At 42.1% G+C, this 21,991-nt stretch overlaps 1 protein-coding gene across 2 annotated transcripts in view; it reads left to right on the top strand.

Moving 5' to 3' along the window:
• The first annotated feature begins 2,422 nt into the window (after window positions 1-2,422).
• The window catches only part of SH3D19 (SH3 domain containing 19), a 79,122-nt gene continuing 59,553 nt past the window's right edge, over window positions 2,423-21,991 (top strand). Inside the window, exon 1 of one of the 2 annotated variants that reach the window (XM_044430696.1) lies at window positions 2,423-2,851. In XM_044430696.1, coding sequence (XP_044286631.1) covers window positions 2,758-2,851 — 94 coding nt within the window. In that variant the 5' untranslated portion in view covers window positions 2,423-2,757. The remainder of the gene's footprint in view (window positions 2,852-21,991) is intronic. The other variant, XM_044430697.1, reaches the window with a different exon arrangement.

The raw sequence follows: 21,991 nt of genomic DNA, 5'->3' as shown, positions 1-21,991 counted from the left end.
AGTAGCATCATAGTTGTCCATAGCAGTGAATCTTACTATGTTTTGATGCATTGTTATTAGAAGCGAAATATACATGTATAGCAGGAAATGCAAGAAGTAATGTCTCTTGTTGTGTTTCCTGGTAAGGTTTCATAATGTAAAGCTGCTGGAGAATATCTTGAGAAGCCTGACAACTGGCAAATTTTTCTTTGAGAATCCTACCACAATCAGACACTCTAAAAAGTAGCAGCTTGAAATGCTTTCACAAAAATGTTGTTTGACATCTCATGCATTAAAAAGTATTTTTAGTCTGAGGAGTTGGGTTAAGAGGGGAACAAATGGGAAAGCTGGTCAGACTGCTGGGCCTGAAGATACGTAGTCATGAGAACTAAATATTTATGGAATTGGTTCTTAATACAAGATCATTTTGGGAATGTTCTAACTAGGAAAACTTGTGAGATAACAGGCAGATCTCCCAAATCCAGCTGAAGCAAGCAACTGTGTGTAAAGGGAAACTGAAGTTTGAGGTAGACATTGAGACAAATAGCTGTGCTTCTGCAAATCCTACAATGCTGGGTGTTTCCCTAAAAATATGATGTAGGATCAGTGGATCTGATGCCTTTTTTGTTCTACTTAACTTTTTCTTACTATTATGGTATTTTTACTAGCAAGTATTTGCAATGATCACTCTATTTTTCATTTGCAGTCAATGCTTGCACCATGTTGAAACCACTTGTCCTTTAACTTCCCAGATCATTTGCTTTTTATTTACATCTTAGTAACCTTTGTCAAACAAAACACCTTACTGCTGTCATTTTACCACTCCTCAGACTAAAAATACCTCTTAAAACTGGCATGATAGATTCTTCCCTGTTTTCTATGCATTACAGATTTCAATACTCTCAGTATTGGAAAGTGACATAATGGATGAGTAGACTCCTTAGAAGGAACTAGGTTTTTTGAGGGTAAGTCAAGACTGTTATAATGACACAAAGAACCCACACTTTTGGGCACCAGTATTTTTAGGTGCAGTGTGAAATCTGAGAGTGTTCTCATATTTTCCACAAAAACACAAAGGAGGCTGAGCACAACTCTATAAATGCATCAAAACTAACCAGTATCAAGATAAAACATACCAAACCCTGTTCAGTAGAGAGAGGACTGAAAGGTCTCATGAACCAAAAGCTTAGGGAAATAAATTGGGCCTTACTGACAAAGATGCTTGACACATTTGTAAAGGCACAGAGAACCAACACAGCTGAGAATGCCCTTGCTTAGGTCACTGTTAAGTGAACATTGATCATATGTGGGACCACCAACTGTACCCTAGTGTCTATCTTCTGCTGCAACCTTGCAAAGGATCCTGAGATGCACCTGTTGGCTTGTGTGGAGCAGCTGTTGGGTACATCAAGTGGGACTAGGTTGAAACTGAAGTAAGCAAGACTCCACCATGAGTAGTTCTTATGGAAAATTACAATAATTAGCTCTATGTTTTGTTCAGATTAACATGTCTTGGGTTGGCAGGCCTCAAATTAGCAACAGGTAGAGAAGACTGGAAGATCCTTAATGAAATCTGGATGCCCCATACCCTGTTGTTTCCCATTTGTAACCAAATCACACACCCATTGATAAACAGCAGCTGGGGGATCCTTAGGGAGCCCACCCTCATTGGCCTTCCTGCAATATGAACACATCTCAAACAGGCTCTTGTCAATGGATTCTGTGGGAGCTCAGAGTCCAGCAGGGACCCACTGACAAGAAGCCCCAGGATGTGCACAACTGCAACTTGCTCAGGTGACAGAGATGGTGAGAAGGAGGCGCAGGAGATGCCAGGGCCTACTTGCCCTCTGGCTGTCTGCTTTTCAAGCAAACTAGTGGTAGCAATGACAGGGCCTGGATTGGAGGAGAAATTGCAGCTGATGTTCTCGAGTGGGAGGTGTCCTCCCTGCCGCAGAGGCCCCCGGAGACAGCCTGACTCCAAGAACCCTCTTAAACCTAAAGCCGGCACTACTCTCGAGGCAGGCAGTGGAGATGCTTTCTAAGAGCTGCTCAAGAGCAGCTCAGGTAGGCACCACCTACCCCTCCCCCTATGCCTTCCTTGGAAAGCTGCGGAGAAAGAACTCTTGTCCGGGTTGCATTTTGCACCGGAAGGAAAGTTTAAGACGCCTTTGGTCGCTTTAAGGATCTGGGGGGGAGGGGAGTGCTCTGTAGAAAAGAGCTGCAGAAGCCCCCTGCCTCGCCGCATCCAACTCATTCTTCGCTCGCACACTGTCGTTTCCCGCCCCGTCTCAGTCAGGAGGTCGCTCACCCCTTGCACTGGGCGGCCCTGATTGCTGCTGGCTGCTCCAGGTACCTCCCCCTTCTCCTTTTGTTTTAGTATGAGGCAGGAGCCCCGTTTCCTGTCGATACCGGAATACTGTGAATGGGCAGGGAAGCGCCAGCCTTCGACTTCCCTCTTTCTCCTGTCCCGCGGCCGGGTTGTCGCTCTCGCTCTCCGGTCTGCTGCGGCTTGCCGGAGCCCTTCTGGAGAAGCGGGAAAGGAGGAGGGAGCGGCAACAAAGGCCTTGCGGAGGCGAGCCTCTCGGAGCGCCTTTTAAACTTCCGAGAGGGGAGGGCAGAAGAAGGAGGGAACGCGAAGGAGCTGCGGAGCAGCCAGGACTGCCGCTCGACGTCGGGCTTCAGGCATCGGGACCAGCAGGTGCAGGCAAAGAGCAGGAGGCTGCCGCGCGCACAATGGAGGGGACGCGTGTCTGAGGGCGCTCTTTGTCCCCGTCGCCCATGGCTGAAGCCTGGAGGCTGGACGAAGACGAGGAGGAGCAGCTGAAGGAGCTCGGGAGAAGGCATAGGAGAGCCCACCTGAACCCTGCCGCAGGTGAGCCTGAGAGAGCCGAGCCCGACTCGGGAGAGAATAAGGCTGGGGCGAGCCCAGCTGGAAAACTCTTCTGCCAGGGCAAGGCGTCCAGCCAGCGCGGAGTTCACGGGCCGCAATGCCAATACTTCGCGGACGTTTTTATGGACCAAATCTAGAGAGCCCCAGGCTAACTTTGTACGGCCGTTGGGGCTTTTGAGTCCCCCTGCCCTGCCTTCCAAAGAGCTATTTCCGATGCAATTAAGCCGCCTTTGAAATCCAAGGGAATTCATTGTGGCATGTTAAAGGCCATGGAGGAGGAAGTCGATATCCCACAGTGTATGGGACTTTTATCTGTTCGGTTGTTAAAGCAAAGGTGAGGAAAAGGTAGCTCTCTAGATGTTTTGGCCTCCATCTCCCAAAGGTCCTCCAGCTATGATCATGGCTGGGAATTGTGCCCAGCCTCAGTTTGAAATATCATTCTTGAATCTACACACCTCTTTAGGAATGTGCGCTTAATTTCTGACTATTAACAAACAAGTAGTGCATGTAGCAGAATATTGATGGCATGTTTGCCTGGTGCAAAATCCAGTCGAGATTGCCTGTTATGGTCTTCTTCAGCTGTGCCTCAACTCTTTGGACCCTGTCAACAAAAGAGCATGGATGCTTTGCATTGTGTTCACTGGAAGTTTTTTGGTGTTTCTTTCATTGCATGTAGAAATTTGGCCTGGTTATTGCTTTGAACAGGAAACTAGTAATGTACTGGAGACTTGTGAATGGGCCCATAGGCTATTTTCTGGTTATGTGGTGGTACAGGCAGCTGAGAACTATAATGTCTGGGACAGGAAATATTCCTTCCTGTTGGCTGCCGAAGAAAACGGGGAAATCATTGCTGGATCTCTTTGGTAGAATGTACTGGAACTGCACTGCATCTTATTACACTGGTGAGTCAGAAGAGGTAGATGCCTGTGGTTCAGTGACAAGGTGCAAGGAGCAAATTCCAACAGGCTTTGCTTCCTGGGTTATGTAGCGTACCTTATGTTTGACGCACAAGTTCTTAAGAACATTAAACATTTATGTAAGGCTTATATCTCATCAGGAATTGTTTAAATCACAATTATGATTTTTTAAGAAATATTCCTCTGCTTTCTACTGATTGTGTTCAAAATCAGTGCTTCTTCTGAGGGCTCAGAGCTCTTTTGATGACTATCCAGAAGGCCTCAGACTGAATCCCTGGCATCTTCAGATACAGTTGGGAAAGTTGCTGCCAGTCCGGATAGACCAGCCTCCTTCAATCTGGTGTTTTTCAAATATTTTGAATTCTAGTTCCCACCATGAGGATGATAGGAATTGAACCCAAATATAACTAGAGGGAACCAGTTGGAGGCAGGTTGGTGTGTCATTACTGAGTGAAAGTATCCTTGGTTTGACTTATACAAGGCAGCTTCTTGGATCTGTATGTACTGGCTTATTGTATGTACTGGCTTATCAAGACACTTAAAAAAGAAATAGAACTTTGATGATCCATCCGCTTTGCAACTTAGACTTCAAGCTTAGCTTAGCATAGCATTGACTTTGGACTGCAACTTTGCTAACTTCGCTGAATTATCAGCAGTGTCTGTGCTTGCATAGCAGAATACCATTCTGTCCCTAAAAGTTGTTTTCTTCCCTTACCACTTTGCCTAGTATCCTGTTTACCCTTTGTGCATTTTAAAAATCTCATTGATAGATACACAGTTGTGTAAGTGCAAAACACATGATATTTACAGAGTTATAAAAGAAATGACTGATTTTTCCCACATTAGAATGTTTCAGGATATTTTGTGAGTTCAGTGGACTTCTTTTGTGCTCTTGCTGCTTAATTATGATAAGTGCAGTTGCATATGGAACGTTTTACACATACTGTGTATTAATATTGTGCTCTTTCTCCAAGGAGCTCAGAGTACCTTTTACATAGTCTCCCAGGCAGTCATCCATTCCAGCAGCTTACCAGGCCAGACTTACTTAACCTTAGTAGTAGAACCATATTAGAACCAGTAGACAAATATGTTTATAGCTTCCAATACCAGCTTTTGAAACCTTTGAAAATAATGTTCTTCTGGACTAACTCTCTGAAATTGGATTAGTGAAAAACTATGTTGCAATGATTCTGCGGCTATTTGCAGACTTGTTCCCAGAGAGTAACATTTGATAATTCTATTTTGTCCCTCTGGCAATTGTGCTGTGCAGTGTTATAGGATGCACTCCAATCACCAGTGCTCTTTAACATACATATGAAACCTTTAGGTGTAGCCATTAAAGGGTTTAGGGCAAATGTCATCAATATGCAGATAGTGCCCAGTTCCAACCCACTCATGTGGAACTGTGGCCATGTGTAACCTGGCTGGTGCTTGGATTAGTGGGATGGATGAGAGACAACCAACTGACTGATGCCCAACCACAGGTCTGGGAGTTAGGTAATGTACCCCTCTTAGATGGGGTTGCAGGGACAAGTACATAGTCCAGATTCATCCCTCTTCATTGAGATGCAAGTGGCCATAGTGTCAAGGAACACCTATTAAGAGCTCAGGCTACAATGATAGCAAAGACCATTCCAGACAAGGATATCAATCCACACATTATCAATCCACACATTGATAATTTCAGGTTTGGAATATTAAGTGTGCTTGGCATAGTGCTGCTCTTGAGATTGGTTGAAAACCTGGATCTAATGTAGAATGCAACACCTAGATTGCTAAATGGAGCTTTTTGCTATACACATATGACTCTTATGCTGAGAACTTGGCACTGCTCACAAATTAGCTGCCAAGGAAGATTCAAGATTATTGCTGATTTATAAAGTTCTAAACAGCCTGGAAACATTACTGAGAAAGCACCTTCTTCCATGTAGGCAATCCTGGTCTTTCCATTATGAGCAGGAGGGCTCCCTAGCCGTACTGTGGCCTATTGACACTCCTTTGGCTGTAGCGTTGATGAGCCACTGATGTGTGGAATGAGTCTCTCCAGTCAGACTTTTTGTGTGGAGCATTTTTGCTAACCATTGAAGACTTACTTGTTTGCCCAAGTAAACACTGACCACTAGTATTGTTGCCTACTCCAAGTTATTTTAACTTGAGTTTTTTTTAATCGTGGTATTGTTCTAATTATGATTTTATCCTTAAACTGCTTTGGTTTATTTTAAAAATGAAAATCATTATAGATTTTGTTTGAAGTAATAAATATTTTCTATATGTCTGCCTGAAAAAGATCCCAATGAAGTTCAGGTATCTGCAAAAAATAAAATTGTTACAGTCCAGCAATTATATTTTGATTGAGGAATCCTGTTTGCTTAAAATACAGATGTAGTCCACCAGGTTCTTTAATCCATTAAGATCACTTTCTGGTAGGTCCCATGGCTGTTAATGAAACCCATAAGAGTATGTGTATACTCTTCTGCCGTTCCATTCATTAACCAACTGTAACATCAAGGCAGATTTGAGTGTCACCTTTTCTACTGGGTTTTATGTAATCTGCAGTTCATGCTACTGTCAATAGAAAATGAAGGGGCATCGGGTCATGAAGCAAGGCATAGGCAGCTGCCACATGCTTATCTGGAACAGCAAAATGTGTAAGGCTTTTGCAAAAGCAGTTGTGCAGATGTTCCAGAAGGACCTTTCCCTAAGGCTGCAGTCCCACAGAAAATGATTTCACGAGGGCAGGATTACTAACTGCATTTATGTCTGCAGAACTGTTGCCTAAATGGCTGCAATCATATGCAAGCTTATGAAGGGATAGTCTCACTGAATTTAGTGAGATTTACTTCCAAATAAGCATGCTTTGGATTGTGCTGTGAATATGTAGCCACATCTGTTTAATATACTGGATTTAGGTCTAACATTGCAGTAACCATGGGTGTTGCAAATCAGGATCTTGCTGTACAGATAATCACCCATGATATTCAAATGCTGTGCTTTTTCAAATGACATATATTTTGAGAGGCATCAGTTACCTTTCTGTAATCCAGCTTTTCAAGAGTTAAGAGAGCAGGAAAAAATGTGTGTGGTTTACACTTTGTCTCTACTGTTCTCTAAAGCAACATCGAGTTCACAGTAGCTTTGCTTCTTCTGCACTCCCACATTAAACTTGTGCTGACTTGTTCCTGATAATGAAAATGCCAGCTGGATTTAGGGCGGCAAAAGAAAGTTGCATGAGAAGCACGAACTTGCCAGTCAAAATACTATTAGAGGAATTATACAGGTGGAGGTGGGTTGGCTGAAATTAAATCAGAGTTAGAATGTAATACCAATGTTTAGCAGAGTTTCTCTTTAGTCTACAGTACTTGCTGTTTTAACATTCAGAGATCCTTAGAAGAGCCCTGGTTTTAGATTAAAATTATTTATTTATTTATTTGATTTAGCCTTGATATTTTCACGCCACCTTTTAGTTGACACCAGCAAGGCAGTGCACAGCAAATTAAAAAAAACACAATCCAGTGAAACTGTCACAGCTCTCTAAATTTAGAAGATTACAGGTATCCTATGGAGGGAGGAGGAACACAGGTGAAGGTAGCCTCCATGCTTCTCCCACCCAGCCATCCAAGTGTTTTGCTCTGGAGACCAAGGAGTGGAGGCTGAGCTGCTGCTCGGATATTCTGTATACTGGTGGAGCCTGGAATTCCCATAGGATATCATCTCCATGGTTGCTTTTGTGACCTCAGAGTCACAGCCAGCATTACTGTTTCCATACGAGGGCAGAGAATCCTCTGTGACTTCAGAGTCCAGCTGTGTAGTGTACACATAACAGACTTTGCACCATGTTCATAGTAGGGAGCAGGAGACTTAGCGTTGCTCGGAGCTGTGCCCCTACTTCCCAGGAATATCAGACCAAAGGGAGTTGCCAAACTGGCTCATCCATCTGCCTGAGGAGCAGCAGTTGCAGAAGCTCTCTGCTTTCTCCCTGCCAGGGCGGGGAGAAGCCTTTACCAACTGGCAGTTGCCCTGAGACTGTAGGAATAAAAGGAAATAACATTCTGACCCCTTCTGTAAGCCAACAAAGCGAGAGCTACCATTTGTTCTTCAAACAAGCCAACCCAAGAAAAGCTTTTAATCAATCAATCAATCAATCAATATCACCAGCAAAGGAAGATGACACTGTGCATCTCTTCTGGGTCAAAACAAAGAAAACATTTGTTTGGCTCCGGGGAATGAAAAGAAAGCTCAGGGAGATTCATTGCTTTTTGACTGGTTGACTAGCCCTAATAGGACCATAGTGGTATGGTGAAAGATCAGTAAAAGCATTTGATATTCCAAACAGAAGTTAACAAGGCCAACCAAGTAAAATGTGAACCTTGACTGTCCTAAGCAGAGGGACAGGATAGGATCAAATTTCCCATCAAAGCCCTGGATTGGCATCTTTCTTACATCCTGTTGCTTTCAGAACCAAGGTGGCTTTTAGTGTCAAGGTTTTAGAGTAATACAGTGAAATACATGGTATACCATTCATATGTTGAGAGATCTAGCAAATCTGAGCTCCTCTCTAAAGAAACCCTATAGAAATCAAGAGATGTGCTTTTGAGTAATGTATAGGATCGTGTAGTAACAATACAGCTCCTTTGAACAGAGGCATCCTGCTTGTCAACCAGAACTTCTCTTGTCATCTTATATATAGTATGTGATATAGAAACCTGTCTGCCCACCTAATTTTTAAAGGACAGTTCTATGGTTTCACACTGTCAGTTCCTGTGATGTCTTTTAACTTTTCACTCTGCTAGGATCTCTAGGCAGAATTGATGGATAGGGGAAAAATGGCTAGCCGCTACAGTATGCTGTGCACTTCGATCCTATGATTATTTATTTTGGTGTAAACATAATGTATTCAGTGGGAATTTCTAGCTAAAGAGCTCCTTTAGCTTTGCCTATTTATTTAGCTGCTTCATTACTATCATACCAATACCTATAGCTCTTTGGATATTTCACAGAATAAAGTTTTAAACCATAAAATAATAAATGTAATAAAATATTGTCATCTAACACAGATTTAAAAAGACAGAGTAAAGCCAAAACAAAACTAACAACAGAGAACAGCAGCAATGTAAAAGATCTAAAAAGCATAATACCTTAAAAAAAACCTGTATAAACCAGGTTTATAAAAAGTCTGAAATGAGTTGGGCATGTCCAGTGGGATTTTTGGCTTTTTTTCCTTTGTGCTATAGACATCTATATCATGCCACAAACTGCTTTGCAAAAACTTTGGTCCCTGGATTATGTGTCCTGAACAATAAAACCACTATTTTGTTAGCTTATAATACCAATAATGAAGCAGAATTGCAGGTAATAAAACTGAATATAAAAACAAGACTGGAAATTCAAAATAGTATATAAATATTAGAAAAAATAATGTGTTATCGAAGTCTCTTCAAAATACTTCAAAATACTTTGTGAGGTTGTTTGAAAGGGCAAACAACCTCACAAAGTAGCAAGTGCAGGTCCTCTCATAGTCTTTCCAAACCACAGCGGTAAATTTTCCACATGCCAAGAGGAGATGCTCAGCAAATGGACATACGTGAGTGACCAAGGTATAGTATTATTATGAAGTATATTTGTTTCCCCCACATATGATTTTGAGTTCTATTTATTTATTACATTCATATACTGCGCTGTAGCCCGTAGGCTCTCCAGGCAGTTTACAAATATTAAACATCATAAAATACAATTCATAAAATATTCGTAAATACAATGTACACATAAAATACAATAAAAATTGTAGTCAAATTTATATTTCTGGCTTGCAGAAAGGAAGAGGTTTTCCTTACTTTTTTGTTGTTGTTTCCCATTTCCTTTGGGATATTAGGACCTTCTTCAACCATGGAATAATTGGATGCTATGAAATTGTATCAAATATTATTTAGAGATGGATTTTGGATGCACTTGGGAACTGATGATTATTATATATTAAGCCTCAAATAAGCTAGAGATTGTATTGGGTGTGGTGCTTTTGTTGTTGCTAGGTCTTTACCTGCAGCATGTGGTTATTTGATTGCGTTGTCTGAGTTATTCAGTTAAAAGGACAGAAACCAGGAGCTATAGAATACAAGCAAAGTATTATGCAAAACATGTGACCACCTTCATTGAGACTCTGCAGCTGCCTTTCCTAAAATGCATATATTCTTTGCTCATGGCATGCTGTGATCAGATGGCATGAGATTTATGAAGGACTGTTAGGTAGATCATCCTACCTTTTAGGCAAAGAATTGGATTAATTGCAACTTTGATTCTTCCTGGTTCTTTGATGTTATGATTCTTCTTGTAAACAATGATGATGCATACATGAAATACCTGATTGCATTTGAGCTAAAAGATTATCACTTATGAGACTGCTTCAGAGTACAAGAAAGTCAATGGAAGAATCCATTAAAGTCAATTGGCTCTAGACCAAGTACTGTTAGAATAAATTAAGGATGGTAACAGAGGCTCTTTTGCTGTTATCTATTGCAGCTTGTCCTTGGAAATGAACCAGCACCACTAAGCATAAAGTCTGTTTTTATTTTACAGAAAAGTATTTGTCTGCTGACATTTGTACCAGGGGACAAATGGAACCATAAAAACATTGCATTTTTCAAACTACTGCAAAAACTTGTTCTGAAAAAGAAATATAGAATTTTTTAATTGTTTAAATTTATCAACAGGGGAGAACTGTCTTTAAAAAAACTCAGAAAACTACTCTTATGCATGATGAAAAGCAACATTCATGGGGAAGAATCATGAATTGAATTGAAAGTGACACCGTGCGATTTTACTCCTTTGGAAAATGTTGAAATATAAAGAATATAATACTGTTCCTGATTGTTCAGTTAAGCTCATCCATGTGCTAATTCCAATAATTTATATCAGAAGGCCATTGTAGACATTAAAAAGATGTCATTCCAGTGTGAAAAAATAGCACGGAGTTTTGGGAAGAAGATCTTTAGACTTAGGTTTGTAGGTATGGCCTGCTTCTCTCAAAATACAGCATTCCAAGGTAGAGAGTCAGACTGTGAATATGAACGTGAAGATGAGGCAGAGTCAGTATGCTTACTTTAAATGCCAAGACCAACAAGCTTCAAGATAAGCCAAGTGTTGGTGAGAGACAGACTGCCTCAGATTCAGGGGGGGATGCTGTCGAACAGGAAGGATCAAAGTATTCTGATTTCAAGTCAGATGAGTGGACCAACTATGTAGTGTCCATCTTTCCCACCATCTGACCCACAAGCAGTGCAAACCTCCCTGATGGGTGAGCCAACTTTATTTGGAGAAGGGAGGAGTAGAATTCAGTTTGGAATTAGCTTCTGGTATAAGCAACAAGCTAACTCTACAATTAGATCATGAACTTGGTGGGTGCTTCTTAACAACACTTATGTTGCTCACACTTTATTACATAGCCAGCCTAACCCAGTAAAGGAATATAGTTCGAAACCTTTGGGCTTGATCTGGTGGGAAGGGAAGAGGGGAGATATGTACTCACAACAGTGTTCATGAACAGAGAAAAGAATGTGAAGAAAGTGGGATATCTATATCTATATCTATATCTATATCTATATCTATATCTATATCTATATATATATATAAAACAAGTATTTGCCTGGAAAATCCATCCAGAGATTTTAGTTTTCTCAACTGCATTCCTCCTTTCCTCTTCAGAAATGCTAAATGCCATTAGGGACTGGTTCAGGTTATAACCATGGTCTAATAATAGGATCTAGTTTAGTGTCAAATGCTGGCTAAGACTAAAACATAGTAATAATGTGCTCCAGTGTAACTTTGAATCATATTTAAAGCTTGCTTGGAGTGATTTCTGCATGAAAGGGATGAGACTTGGATCTGCTAACCATAGTTTACATGCAAGTTGAAGTTGCTGTCATTGGTGCTAAACGTGTATGTAAAAGTTTGCCATCTTCTCCTAGGCTGTTACTTTCATAACCACCCAGTCTCATGACTGATGGAAAGTAAATTGTGAGGTCCTTCATTATCAACACAGGATGTATTTATTTCCCCATTTTTAATAAGCTCTGCAAATTTGGTTTCCTGTTGGCCGCTTGATAGTCTAAGTTCTGTATCACCTGAGGAACAATCTTGCTAAAGAGTGATTTTACAGCCTCAGAGTATTTTTTTAATAGGTGCTTTAGATATGGTAGCTTTCCTTGTGTGTGTGTATGAGTGTGTGTGTTTAGGAATTTCTGCTAGGTTTAAGTTTAAGGTAAATGCACATTTGGGGAATTTACCTAGCAGAAATTGGCAAGTTACAATAAGCTGTTAAAATAATTCTGCATTGTGGATTTGTGCATCTTTTCAGAAAATCAGTATTTTTTTAGGCAGCTCTATTTCTCCTATAGAAAATAGCATGCAGTTAGTGACCTGGTTCACAATACATAAGAACCCACTCTGGGCATTTTGGTACGATTGACTTTTGTGTCATCCAAACCCAGTGTGTCTAGCACTGTGTGGCTTAATTTTTGCTAAGAACTCACCCTGACAACCTTGACTTATTCTAGAAGTTACTGTACCCATGAAGTATGGTTCTGTCATCTGAACCCAGAATACAGATTTCATTGTAGCTTGCTGAAACATACCACCTAGTTTTTTGGCAAGAGCAGCCAAAATGCTGATGCTTCTCCTATGAGCAATTTTGATTCCTGAAGTGTTTCTGTCTCGCAACATATTGTGCTATAGTAATCTGTAGTTCCTTCTCCTTTGGCAGTCGTTTTCACTACCTTCCATGGTCTTTTCCCCTTTGTAAGTAATTAGTTTTTCTTGCCCATCTGAACTAGCTGAATGTAGTTTGCTCAGCACTCTCAGAGGAGCTTTTGTTATCCTGCCAGCTTCAGGTGTTCAAGTCACTCTTTCTCTGCTGCCCTAGACCAGTGTTTTCCAGATGATGCAGCCAGGGTAAAGATTGAAAAGATGTAACTTAGGCTTTCAGTGAAGACTTCATATTGAACAATCCTTTAAACATAATGGTTTCTATTTGTGCAATTAAGGACCAATTTAACATCACCATTTTTGGTGAAAGAGCACGCTACTGGAGCCTTAAACTATTGTCCCTTGTAATGGACTTTCTCATGGGAGGAAAAAGTGTTTAATGCAGAAGCAGGTATTGCATGTACTTGAGTGGTTGTGATCTGCAAAATTTGCTTTCTAGAGTCATTTATTCCCTTTGTGGCACCAAGGATCCCACAGAGGAGACAGACCTTGCCACCCTTTTCTTACCATACAAATATTGTATGATGCATCTGGGGCCCCAAGTGGGTTAGAGGAGAGAAACAATGTGAAAATTCAGGTATGCTTGGGGAGAGCAGCAGCAGCGAGCACAGCACAGTGTGTCTTGTTTTGCCCAGCCCTCTCGGTCAACCTTCTACTCAGTTTGAATATGCCTCTTTTCCACTTGTCTTTCTAGTAAGCTATGTAGAAGATACATTAGTTGCCCCACACTGTGGCACAGAGCCTGCAGAGCAACCACCTGGATTACTATAAGAGATGGAAGAGGCAGACCTAGAACCTCAGTGATCACCAACCATATAATTTGATGGAGAGGATAAAATGGAAGAGAAGATTAGAATGGAGACGGTCCCAGTGCTCAGTAATTCCCTAACTCCCAACACACTAACCATCCCCATCTTCGTTCCTCTATCATGTAAAGCTTTGTTTCTTCCCTTTCAGTTGGTATCTTAACTAAAATTAATGCAGAGTTGTTTTGCCATGTGTGCCTTCAAGGATAATTGCAGAAAGCAGAGGCAACATTATCGTGCTGTAGGTATTCATTTGGTGCACAGAGCACCACAAGAGGTGTTTGGGGTGGTTTCTGGAACCATGGATGCCTGTAGTACCAGGAGCTGCACAGTAACTCACTTAAAGCTTAGTATCACCTGTCCTCATTGACTCATAAGAAAAGCCATGCTGAATCAGACCAAGGATCCATCTAATTCAGCATTCTATGCATTCCCATAGGATTGCTCAAGCAGGGTTGGTATAAGACTTCAGCCTGCCCAAGCTCCTCAGTATCTGCTGTATGCAGGAATGCCATTTAGAACTGATAGCTTCTTTTTCTGTGATTGTTCTGGAGTGGTCGAGGAGAGGTCCTATCCTTCCTCTTTTTGACAGCCTTTCAGGTACTTGTAGAGTTCTGTCTCCCCTCAGTATTCTCCTCCTGAGGCTAAACATGCTCAGTTCTTTCAATCTTTCCTCACAGGGCTTTGTTTACAGACCCTAGGTGATCTTTGTTGCTTTCCTCTGATCCTTTCCAGCTTGTCTGCATCTTTCAAAACTGTGGTGTCCAGAACTGGACGCAGTACTCCAGAGGAGGCCTATGCAGTGTTGAGTAAAGGAGAACTAGTACTTCATGGGATTTGGAAATGATACTTCTAGTAACGTAACCTAAAATAGCATTTGCCCTTTTTTGCAGCCACATCCCATTGTTGACACATATTCAGCTTGTGCTCAACAACAATTCCAAGATCCTTCTCACTTGCAATATTGTTGAGTCAAGCATTTCCGTCTTATAACTATGAATTTGGTTTCTTTTTCCAAGATGTAGAACTTGGCATTTGTCCCCATTGAATTTCATTCTGCTCTTTTCAGCCCAGCCCTCCACCCTCACAAGATCACCTTGAATCTTCTTTCTGTCTTCCAGGGCATTAGCTATCCCAACCAGTTTTGTGTCATCTGCAAATCTGATAATTGTTCTCTTCACTTCAACCAGTTCATCAGTGTTGAAGAACACTGGGCCCAGAACTGAACCCTGTAGTACCGGACTTGTAATCTCTCCCCAGTTTGAGAAGGTGTCATTGATGAACACTCTCCGAGTCCAATTCTGTAGCCAGCTGTGAATCCACCTGAGAGTTGTTCCATTTACCCACTTTCCGCTAGTTTGCTAAGCAGGATATCATGAGGCATTTGTCTAAAGCTTTTCTTAAATTAAGATTATGTCCACAGCATTCCTACCGTCCATCAGGGAGGTTACCCATTCAAGAAAGGAAATCAGATTAGTCTGGCAGGATTTGTTCTTGAGGAGTCCATGCTGGCTTCCAGTAATCACTACATTGTTTTTAAGCTGTTTGCAGACTGACTGTTTTATAATTTGCTCCAGAATTTTCCCAGGGATTCATGTCAGACTGGCAGGTCTATAGTTCCCAGGATCTTTCTTTTTCTTGAAGACAGGGACAATATTAGCCCCTTTCCAGTCATCTGGCACTTCCCCTGTCATCCATGATTTCTCAAAGATAATAAACAGTGGTTCTGAGAGTTCTTCCACCGGCTCCATTATAACTCTAGGGTGGAGTTCATCTGACTCTGGAGATTTGATCCAACACAATTAGATGATCCTTGTTCAAAGTACATATTACACTTTGCCCTAGTGCAAAGGACTGTTTACCCCATTTGGTATAACTGGAATGCTTTGTTCTATGTATTGGGTGGGGGAGGGGTGGGTTCATGGTCAAAGCTGAACATTACAAAAATATTTGTTTTTTGTTGTTGTTCTGCATCTACTTTCCTCTGCCCAATGCCTCCCTCCCAGTAATCCCCATTCATAATGCAATGGTAGTTTGATTTTCTTGAGAATCAATACATATTTCTATGTCGGTACCTTCAGTGGAATAAATGCACAACTTGGTTTATGAAATATAGGTTATGCAAGCTGAGAAGTGTGGCTTTCAGGCCACGGTAGACCTGTCCTTTCCGTGCCACCTAACCTTTAGTATTGATGATGCTGGATTACCTGCACTGCAACCCCTTTATACAGTATATGGACCGAATGAGGAATCCAATTTAACATTCCAGTGCAACATTATCACACCTATGCCTCCATTCCACCCACCTTTTCTTGTTCAGCTCCTCTTTTCTCAGCAGCTGAATCAGCCTAAAATCCAACTGCTTTCACAAGTGTCCTATATTTTGAAGGATCTTGTGGCAGAAGTATAACTTGCTTCCACAGTGATTGGCACTACTCCAAAAGCCCTTACTAATTACACCAATGACCAGCAGAAGGTCCTCAAACAGCATCACCTCACACCTGCACTGGATTACCTAGTGACTCTGCTGCTGTGCTAATATGCTGCAGGTGGAGGGAAAGCAATGGAGCAGTGGTGCATTGGAAGCCTTGTTCCACCTAGAACAGGAAGGCTGGTGCTGCAAATGTCTTCTTCTATGGAAAGAAATCATAATTCCATGGTTGCTGCCACCATGGTGAAGGCACTCAGTGCAGATAGATGTGCCATTCATCAGTGGTTACTCCTGCACTGCCAAGTCATGCGGAGATCAATTCTTGATGCAGATGCCTGGAAAGACACCAGATTTTAAGGTTCTTTCAGCATATCCTGGTCACTTGCAATCACAACAAGTGGGAATTTAACTTCGATTCAGACATGTAGATTTGGTTGCAGCACTTGTCTTTGAAGTAGGGCAGTCTTCTGCTTACAAAATCTTCAGAGAGTTTGTATAGGTTTTTCACAAACTGCTTCACTGAGGTCATAAAGTTGGAGAACATATGAGGTTTCTATGAACAGGGGTTCCCTTGGGTGGTGAATCTGGATTCCTCACATGTGGGTTCTGTAGCTGTAAATCCTTTTACAGCATGGTTGTCCAGTCACTTGTAGACTCTAAAAGGAGATGTTGATTATGACAAAAATGACATTGCATTTATATCTTACTTTTTTCCTCTTGCAAGGAACTCAAGGCAGCCTGCAAGGTGTTCCTCCTGTTCATTTCACTCTCAGAACAACAACCTGTGTGGTAGGTTAAGCTGAGAGTCCATGACTGGCCCAAAGTCATTCAGTGGGTTTTTATGGCCAAGTAGGTACTAGAATCCTGATCTTCCAAGACCCTGGCCCAACATTCTAACCACCATGCCGCACTGGACATTTACAGAGGAGGTGTAGGGAGAAGCCATGACACAGCTTTCATCTAGAACTTGTCTTTGGCAGACAAACTAGCCATGGGTAGATTCTTCACCAGTCAGCTACTGTGGTAAGTAGATTCCCCATACACTCCTTGATTCTCAGAAACCTAGCCTTCATGTCTCAGTCATGGCTTATGGCACTATACTGGGCTCCAGTGGTGGCCAAACAGAAGAAACTTTACTAGCTTTACTAGAATTTTATCTCTTTAATCTCATGGTGCCACTTTCTCTACACACATTTGGGTGCGGAACAAGACTTCATATCAGAGATCATTGTTGCTTGCTGTATCCAGTCGAACATCTGTGAGTTGGGAGGACATACTCTTTGGGGCAACGAACTATTCAGACCAAGGGCTGAAAATTTTGCCATTGCTATCAATGGGCAGGCATGAGTCCCCACTGCTTCTCTCAAATCTGGCAACTGAAGCAGCAACTCAGGAAGAAGCTAAACACATCAGTTGAACTATCTCTGAGAAGATCTAGGCCTATTACCCATGTGTGTACTCTCACTAAGAAGGAGTTCTAATTGCAACAGTGCCATTCCATAGTGGCCTATGTTCCACTTCTGGCCACCCATATAAGCATCCCGTCCTTAGAATAATCTGTTGAAACATAGCATCTCCCTTGTAAACCTCCCAGTAGTCTCTCAGACACTTTTTAAAATTGTACCCCACAGAAGCCAGTTGCCCCGTTCTTTGTATTTCCCATTTGGAACCAGCAACCCACTCCATCTGGATTCATACAAGCAACACCAAATGTCTTCCACAGGAAAAGAAGATTTTAGCTTAAGTCAGCTTAGGCTGCCAAAAATTGTTCTTTCTCAGCGAGGATCTTCTTTGGTGTTGCAATATATTAGGGGTTCTTGGGATGCAAATAGGGTGGTATGGTTGTAGGGTTAGCATAGCAAGAAAGGAACGTATAGTAAAGTTTTCTGATGAGAGCCAACAAAGGCAAACATATGAGGGGCATTCAATGTATTCTCGGTATGGGGTTGATTTGCTATTGATGTGGGTTATTTAATTATTTCATTAGCTAATGACACTATCTGAGGGTATACATGCAAAATTTCAAATAAGTGCGATCATTAATTCCCTAGTAATCCTCAGTGAAAGACAACCATGATGACTGACGCGACAATGTTGAAGAAAATCGAGCACCGTGCTGTGATTAAGTTCCTTTCAAAACAAGGAAAAAGTCAAAAAATCACTCACGAAGAGATGGTGGCTGTTTACCAGGACTCTGCAACTTCATTAACTACTGTTCAAAAGTGGTCAAGTGAATTTAAAAGGGGGCAGAGAAAGCATTGAAGACGACCCTCGCTCGGACGGGCCGGTTACTGCCACTACGAAAGAAAATGTGAAAAAATTGAGAAACTTGTATTGGAAGATGCACGAATAAAAATCAAAATGTTAGCAGAGATGACAAACCTATCTACCATATTTACTATTTTTCATGACCATCTTAATCTTTCAAAGGTCTGTGCAAGATGGGTGCTGCGAATGCTCATGGTGCCTGAGAAACAAGTGCGAGTTGAGTGCTGTAGGGAGTTTTTAGAGCTCTGTGGTGAAGATCCATCTAGTATTTTCAACCGGATTGTTACTGGAGATAAAACTTGGGTTCATCACTATGACCCTGAAAGTAAGCAGGAGTCCATGCAGTGGCATAAAAAAGATGCTGACCCTCCGAAGAAATTCAGAATCACTCCGTCGGCCAGAAAAATCATGGCCAGTGTTTTGGGACTCAAAGGGAATTTTATTGATCGAGAAATGAAAAAAGGTGAAACCATAAACGCAGCATCTTACGCAACCACTCTGCATAATTTAAGAGAAGCAATTAAAGAAAAAAGGCATGGAAAACTGACCGCAGGTGTGTTGCTTCTTCATGACAACGCACCCGTTCACATGGTGCATGTTTCGAAGGCTGCTGTGCGAGACTGTGGTTTCGAAGAAATACACCACCCACCCTATAGCCCGGACCTGGCCTCCAGTGACTACTACCTGTTCCCGAATTTAAAAAAAGATCTTCATGGAAAGCGATTTTCCGACAATGAAGAGCTTAAGGCAGCAATTAACGCACATTTTTTAGACAAAGAGGAAGGGTATTTTTTACAGGGAATTGAAAAGTTAATTTCTGGATGTAATAAGTGTATTGAAGTTATGGGGGATTACACTGAAAAATAAAAATTACTTCAATTTATTATTCCTGTTTCTTCATGCTGATACCGAGAATACATTGAACACCCCTTGTATACCTGCACATACAGTGGAACAACCAGAAGAAGGCTGCTGATGTAGTGAGGAAGCCAGAGATCATGAGATGCTGATTCTGTCTCAGAGGCATCTGGCTTGTGTCAGAGCCAGCTGGAGAACTGAAGGCAAAGGAGGAACAGAACAGACCATGGCCTGCCTGACCGTCTGAGGTGACAGCTCAGTTGACCTCTTGTGGGAGCCATGTTGTTGGGGTACAAGGCAGGAGTGCTTGGGCAGGCCAGCTGGCCAAGCAAATGAGCAAGCAGCTGCTTGGCCTGGCAGGTTGAACTGGCAAGTCACATTGGGCTGAGCATGTTGAATGGTGTGGATGCTACGGAGGCATAGTGACTTCTCACAGAATTTCCGTAAGATGGCTATCTCACTCAGTTGCATAATATAACCTATTTGTCCCAGAGGTGCCAACAGCGGTCATTCCTCCCATGTGACCACTTGCCACACACAAAAGCAGTGTGCCTAGCAGCCACATGGAAGCAACATCCATACTTTTCAGATATTTTATAGAGGAGGCCTATGAAACAGAATGCTAATTGGGGTTTTTAAAAGAATGCCAATCCTCTGTTTTGCTGATGGGATAGGCTGCTGACAGACAGCTCGTTTCTTCTGGATGGAAAGAAATGGTAAACAATGATCCTTGTTGAAGCAAGTTGTTCGCATTCATTTAGCCAAATTGAAAGATATAAGCTAGGTTTTAAAGGTCAGCATTAAATAGCATTTGATTGGAGATGTGTTTGTTGGAACATTTTGAGGAGTTCGAAGATGGTGGGTGGTATAAGACTGAAGAGCGCAGTCCACTAAGGTCTGTTCAAGTGGATCCCTGTTAATTTGAGTGGGACCAGTACTTGGTACATTATTCCAGGTGCAAAAGGAAGGGGAGGGGTGGGACTGGAGTGTTTTAGCCCTGATGCTCATTCCCTGCTTCATAGACCATGGCAGAGTCACGTATTCATACTATACAGTATGAATAGATAGCAAATTAAGATTTTTCTCACTCTTAATAATTTACTTCCTTTGTTCCTGTAGTCTGTTCAAAATTATTTCCTGATGCAGGGACTCAAAAGAAGAGATTTGAGGCCATTAATAGTAAAAGAAACAAGGCTCTGAAGGGCAGGTTGCAGGTTAATGGGGAAAGGATTCTCTGTTTCCTGCTTTTTTAAAAGCATGTGAATTTATCATGATATCCTATTAACAGTGGCTGCGCTTAGAGAAGTACCACTCTTAAATGCAGGGAGGTATCCCATTTATATTGTGGTGTGTGTGGGCAGGAGGGGTGGGGGGTAGATCATGTTGCCTATGGCTTATTTCCCTTATACTGTCATCTCCTTCTGCCCCTGCATGTAATGAATATTTTCCTTTTCTTGTGCACTGCAATTGTTTTCTTCATGATAAAATTAACTTGTGTCTCTTGTTAGACAACAGTGACTATTACTACTGTTTCAGATATGCAGCTTGCCATTCATCCGGCTCCTTGGGATAAATAGCCATTCCCACACAACCAACTGAGAGGTAATTGCTTCGAGTTGGGCTGCCAGGAGCAATCCCAGCACCACTGACAACAGTGTCCTATTGTGACTTATTCCCCAATTCTGTCTTCTAATGCAGTAAGCTATGCACAAGAATTAAATGTGGACCTTCACATAAAGTAGTGCCACCTTGTTGGTTATTGGAGTTTAGCATAAAGCAAAGCATTCTATTCAGAAAAACAATCCTGAAATGTTTCAAGAGAAGAGATGCAAGAAGATAGAGACAGTTATTTAGTACTAAAACAAGCATTATTTTAAATCTGTATCTAGCAGCCACATCTTTTGTTCATTTCAAGTATTAAATAGGTGCAGGGGATCTGATTTGGATGTAACACCACTACTCCCATATCCCCAAGGGCAGTGGTGGCGAACATATGGCACGCATGCCACAGGCATGCAGAAACCTCTCTGTTGGCATGCAAGCCAAGCCACCCCAGCATTGCCCCAGCAGCTGAGCATCAGATAAAAGTGCACATAGCAGCCATTCACATGCCTGAAAAAGGAGTAGTGGTGCCAGGCAATGACATCACAAGTTGTGACTCATTAGCCACGACTTGTCCGAGCTTTCACATGGCCAGTCAGTGCGCTGACATGTATGTATATATTTGCTTGGACTGGCTGTGAGTTGTTTTTTCTAAACTAAAACCTCAGTTTTCAGGTTTTATTGCAGTGGTGGCACTTAGCGAAAAATAAGTGGGTTTTGGGTTGCAGTTTGGGCACTCTAAAAGGTTCACCATCACTGGGTTAGGGTTAGAAAAATGGGGTGTCCTGACATGATTTTGATGGTTGGAATGTGTTTAGAATGGGCAAAAATGATGAGCAGGGCAGAAAAAGCTACTCAAGGAAGGCTTTTTCAACATCGCCCTCTTTTCAATAGTATTTTACCGCTATATTAGGGTTAGGAATGCACCAGGGTTGGGATAGGCCAGTGGTGGCGAACCTATGGCATACGTGCCACAGCAGGCACGCAGAGCCCTCTGTTGGTACATGAGCCAAGTCGCCCCAGCATTGCCCCAGCAGCCGAGCATCGGCTAACAGTGTACACAGGGGCCATGGGCATACTCGGAAAGAAGAAGTGGTGCCAGGCGATGACATCACGAGCCGCGACTCATTAGCTGTGACTTGTCCGAGCTTTCACATGGCCAGTCAGTGCACTGCCAAGGATCGATCTCTCTGTCTCTCTCTCTCTCTCTCTCTCTCTCTCTCGCTCTCTCTCTCTCTCTCTCTCTCTCTCTCTCTCTCCTTGGACTGGGTGTGAGGTGTTTTTTCTAAACTAAAACCTCAGTTTTCAGGGTTTTTTGCAGTGGTGGTGCTTTGCGATAAAGAAGTGGGTTTTGGGTTGCAGTTTGGGCACTTGGTCTCTAAATGTTTCGCCATCACTGCCCTAGGGTCTCAAACCAAGCCTCCTATACCTACTCCAGAGTACTGCATTTTACTAAGTAAACCTGGAGTTGTTAGTGCTGAACATG

The sequence above is a fragment of the Varanus komodoensis genome, unplaced genomic scaffold, assembly GCF_004798865.1.
Source record: "Varanus komodoensis strain SLA01 unplaced genomic scaffold, ASM479886v1 scaffold21, whole genome shotgun sequence".
Taxonomy (NCBI): Eukaryota; Metazoa; Chordata; class Lepidosauria; order Squamata; family Varanidae; genus Varanus; species Varanus komodoensis.
This window is presented reverse-complemented; position numbering and strand designations above follow the sequence as displayed.